General features: G+C 39.3%; 1 protein-coding gene across 1 annotated transcript in view; it reads left to right on the top strand.

Moving 5' to 3' along the window:
- The window catches only part of LOC106870093 (fibrocystin-L), a 69,646-nt gene that overhangs the window by 16,197 nt on the left and 48,220 nt on the right, over window positions 1-5,229 (top strand). The window contains exons 8-15 of the mRNA XM_052974982.1: window positions 354-610; window positions 913-956; window positions 1,257-1,422; window positions 1,721-1,847; window positions 2,572-2,712; window positions 3,332-3,498; window positions 4,023-4,253; window positions 4,850-4,977. Coding sequence (XP_052830942.1) covers window positions 354-610; window positions 913-956; window positions 1,257-1,422; window positions 1,721-1,847; window positions 2,572-2,712; window positions 3,332-3,498; window positions 4,023-4,253; window positions 4,850-4,977 — 1,261 coding nt within the window. The remainder of the gene's footprint in view (window positions 1-353; window positions 611-912; window positions 957-1,256; window positions 1,423-1,720; window positions 1,848-2,571; window positions 2,713-3,331; window positions 3,499-4,022; window positions 4,254-4,849; window positions 4,978-5,229) is intronic.

The following is a 5,229-nucleotide window of genomic DNA, read 5'->3' on the forward strand; positions in this document are numbered from 1 at the left end:
AAGACAATATAAAATAGTGGGCGGCGGCAAAGCTGGAAGAATAGAGGGGCTGATGCCCCAGGGCGATGATCGGGGGTGGGGGGACAGGCACAGCAGCTGAAGCAATAACCATCACCACAACCACAACAGCAACAACAATAACATCAATGGTAACCATAACAAAAACAACAATAGCATCAATTACAACCACTGCAACAACATCCACAACAACAACAACCACTAGTACAATAACAGTAGCAGCAAAGACATCTACCACCACCACCACAACAACAACAACAACAGCAATAACAACATTCACAGCCACTACAAGAACAACTCACCGTTACTCTCTCTTTCTGTCTGTTCTCCCATAGGAAACCGTGGTCTGAAGATCGAGAGCTGGGATATCGGGGCTCAGTCGTTTTCGAAATTGAGATCCTTCAATAGCACCACGTCTGGTTATATGGAGGGCTGGAATGATAACGGTGAATATTCCACAAGTAAAGATCGAAAAAGCATACGAATGTTAGGGTTTCTGGTTCCAATTTACTCCGGTAGACAGACCCTCAAATTAAACGGTAACGGACCGTCACAGATTTGGCTGAGTACGAACGAAAGTAAAGAATTCATGGTAAGAAAATGCCGGAATCGAACTTACTGTCTTCTCTATTGCATGTGTAATCATCACCATCATCATCATCCTCATCATCACAACCATCATCGTTACCATCATCATCATCATCACCATTTATCGTCCCTTCTTTCCCATGCTGGCATGGGTTGGATGGTTTGACAGGCTCCCGCAAGCCAAACGACTGCGGTCAGCTTTTGCTTGATCTCTACAACCGGACACACCATTCTTTCAATTGTTTCATTTATTCATTCATTTATGAAATAATAAATTCAAATTAATTATATTTCTTTTGTTTTCAGCGTCGGACTGAAAATGTTGAAATTGATCTGATCAAAGACAAAAGGTAAAAAAAAAAAACAATTCTTTATTTACCCCGTCTACCAAATCCACTCACAAGACTTATTATATGCTATACATATGTCCCTTCTTTTTCGGTGTATACCGTGTATACTTTCTTTCTTTCTTTCCATTTTTTCATCATTTCATTATATGTAAACCCCCGCCCCCACACTTTATGTCTGTCTCTGTATTGTCCCCCTCATCCTTTGCTCCTGTGGCAAATAAATGAAATCATGATAATTTTCCGTTTTTGATAAGTATTATGTTATTTGTTTCTTCCAAATTTTCCTCTCGTCTGTTTCAGGTATTACATAGAGGTTTTGTATGAAAACCGATACGCGAAACCTACATCGGAAGTCTTGGCAAGAATGTTTAGCAAGAACAGCTCTGTGACTCAGTCGCAGACGGGTTACAGTAGAAACATGAAACAAAGAATCGTTCTCAGCACAACTGAAGTCAACGAAACAATGGTAAGTCTTTTCCACTTTAGGCACAAGGCCTGAAATTTTTGGGGAGGGGCCAGTCAATTAGAACCAGTACATGACTGGTACTTAATTTATCGACCCCGAAAGGATGAAAGGCAAAGACGACCTTGGCGGAATTTGAACTCAGAGCATAAAGACAGGCGAAATACCACTAAGCATTTCATCCAGCGTGCTAACGTTTCTGCCAGCTCGCCGCCTTAAAACAATGGTAAGTCTGAAGGAACTACACGTTCTTTAACTTCAACACATCCTATGTACACAACCATTCTTTACATTTATCCAGATAATAAAATTGAATGAATTAAACAAAACTGAAAGTTCCGATGACATCCAGAGTTTAATAATAAGAAAGAATTCTCCCCAGACCGACGGTGCTAAATTCAAGTTGAAGTTTGGTAAAGCTGTCACGTGTAAGTAACAATTTCAGTTCTTTAAATTCGGTAGAATTTATTTGCAGTTAATATTTTGTTATTCTTACGTTAGGAGTCACTATCCATAAATATTAATGAGTAATAATATCTAATGTGTCATTACCCACTTAATGCTGGGTTGTGACCGAAAAAGAATGATCGCGAATACAAGCGATCGGAATTAGGGTTCATCCGAGGGTTCTTTGGAGTAACAATTCTCGACAGGGAGCGTAACTCAGAGATCATGGAGTTTTTCTAGGTCAAGCCGTTATTTCTCTACATTGAGAGGTTATAGCTCCAGAACTACGGACATGGGATTAGAATTTCACAGGAAAGAATCACAGAACGAATTCTTGAAGCTGAGCCAACTAGCAGAAGACCTAAAAGTTGACCAAGAATGGAATGGTTGGATAATATCCCGTAGTCTCAGTAGTCACGGTTGGCCAGCTTAAAAGAGTATAGATGGCTGCTTCTATTAGGAGTCCATGGAGGCGGTACCCATGGAGAATTCCGCCACAAACTTTCTTGGAACGGTGTGCAGAGAAAATGGATGGATGGTTAATTTATTATTGTTTTATCTAGCTTTATGTGTTGTTTTATTATTTGGCTCGAGCAGATTTGAAGAGTAGATTGGTTGAATCTTTAGAGAATTGGACAAATTAACCAGTTGCAAGATGGGACAAGAATCAGCTTATGTATTTTGCAATATTTTTTTTCTTTACAGTACCACTTCCAGGAACTGCATCAGCAAAAGATATCCAATATGCTTTAGATTCGTTACCAAGTCTGACCAGAATGGTTCGAGTAGTAGAGAACAGTACAGGAAACACAACCGATTTCTACATTTTCTTGAAGTTACCCATTGGTAAGTAAAAAAAAAGAAGAGATAATTTACCATTCTTAAGAAATAAGTCTGTTCATTGGGTCTGAACTTATTTCAATTTCCGTTGGTATGGCACAGTGCAGGGGGTGGTCATTCACGAGCGAGTATGGCTTAGTAGCATGTACCGTGCTTTCCCTATTGTTTTAGGTGCTCTTATAGTCGCTGGGAAGCAGACACAGACACCTTCCAAGATGCTGGGGAGACTCAGTGTGAAATGAAGTGCTTTGCTTAACGACATGACACACTCTGCTCTGCTAAAAAAACTGAGCCTGCTGCCTTTATGACCGTGATCTGAACACCCTAACCATGAGACCGTGCGCCTTCACGAAACGATCGAGAGTACAAAACCAACACCTGGCCTGCCAGTCTTATATATAGTAGTATCTATTAAAGGGTTGAAAATATAATAGCTAAAGGGTTAAATCATAATGAAATACACCTCCGTTACAGTTGTTGTTGTTACCGTTGCTGCTGTTCTTAATTGTTTTGATCCAGACACACTCCGGGCTAAACAACGATGTTTGAAAAACCCAGTAGGTTACGAGATGTTACACGTAATATAAAAAAAAATGTTCATTATTGATCTGGTTTTAATTATTAGGAAGTCTGCCGCTGATAGAAGTCGAACACGTTCCTGATTATAATGGCAACAAACTTGACATCAGTCTGACAAAAATGGCGAACGGAAAAGCTAGTAACCGTCACTTTGCATTCACACTAGATGGCGTTATGTCATCACCACTTTCGGTGAAAGCGACAGCTGAACAGGTAAGTTCAGAAATATGAACTGAGAGGCATTTCGAAAACCGCCTGATGCTTATCTCTGTAATCTAACTCACGATTTTAAATGCAAACCACTGGTAACAGTACTTGCCACAGGTGTATAAAATAGCATTAATTTTTATAGATCTGTGATAGGAAATCATGTGATCCTCATCAGAAAACCATCCGATGATGTAACATGATTTTTATCATGGATGTTTGTTACATAATAAACATAGTTATGACATACATCATGATTCACCTCGAAACAGTTGTCAAGATAAGACTAATATATCATTGCATTTGTTTATTTGTATTCCTTGTAAATATATTTATTAAACCGATATTTGTGTTTACCTGTCTTTTTATATCTCTGTCTGTCTGTCTGTCTCTCTCTCTTCTCACTATCTCTTTCTCTCCTCTCTCACTTTCTCTCTCTCTATATATATATATACACACACAAGCATACATGCATACATACAAATACATGTATGACATCTTATTGATTTCCCCTTATCTTCTATCCATAGATATCAACTGCCTTAAACAAAATGTTCGCAGTTACCTGCCCTTCTTATATATCTTCACCTCCGAAAGGGACGTACGGTTATTTCAACGATTTTGAAAATCCTTCCGATTACAATCACAATGGTGAAGCTGTCAGCGACAGGACCCCGTTCTGTGGCAAAGTCTCCGTCAAGAACCCGTCAGTGATTTACTACAATGATAAATATCAACTTAGTTTGGAGAAATTTCCTTTTGTAAGTTAATCCAACAAACAAGATTTTTTTTTTTGCATAATTTTGCTTATTTTTCCGCAGGATTGAATTAAGAAAGGAAAAGATTCGGCATGGAACATCCTTAGAATGTTTCGACCAAAATATGTGTGTGTGTGTGTGTGTGTGCGTGTGTGTGTGTGTGTGTGTGTGTGTGCGTAACTGGTACTTATTTAATCGACCCCGAAAGGATAAAAGGCTAAGTCGACCTCGGCGGAAATTGAACTCAGAACGTAACGGCAGACGAAATACGACTGAGCATTTCGCCCCGGAGTGCTAACGTTTCTATCAGCTGTGTGTGTATGTGTGTGTGAGTGTGTGTGTGTATGCGTGTGTGTGTGTGTGTGTTATTGTTTTTGAAGGTGTACTGCGAACAATGTGAAGTGTACTCAATACATACAGCAGAGTAAATATATGATTTTATGAGAATTTTATTGTTGTAATCATTACTTCAAGATGTTCCCCCTGGAGGTTGTTTTCAGATGGCAGCATTCCAGCAACAAAACTAATGGAAAAAAAAAAAAAAGAAACGAAAAGAAGCAATATGATAGTAAATATTTGTTTGTTTGTTTTTTCTGTAGCTGTGTACAGCACTTCATGGTGATGCTGACTTCGTGATGAAAGTAAACTTCCAATACAGAACCAACCCCACGGTTAATCCAACCTCAAGGACAACTTATATACCAACACATCTCACCTATTTGACAGAGTAAGTATTTATGTGCGTGTATGTGTGTGTATGTGTGTGTATGTACGTATCTGTGACGAGTATGTGTCTCTCTCTATGTGTGTGTATTACTTTATTGCCCACAGGGGGGGGGGGATAAACATAGAGAGGGGACAAACAAGAACAGATAAAGGGATTAAGTCGATTACATCGACCCCAGTGCGTAACTGGTACTTATTTAATCGACCCCGAAAGGATGAAAGGCTAAGTCGACCTCGGCGGGAATTGAACTCA

Source organism: Octopus bimaculoides, chromosome 20 (assembly GCF_001194135.2).
Source record: "Octopus bimaculoides isolate UCB-OBI-ISO-001 chromosome 20, ASM119413v2, whole genome shotgun sequence".
In the NCBI taxonomy this organism is placed as follows: domain Eukaryota; kingdom Metazoa; phylum Mollusca; class Cephalopoda; order Octopoda; family Octopodidae; genus Octopus; species Octopus bimaculoides.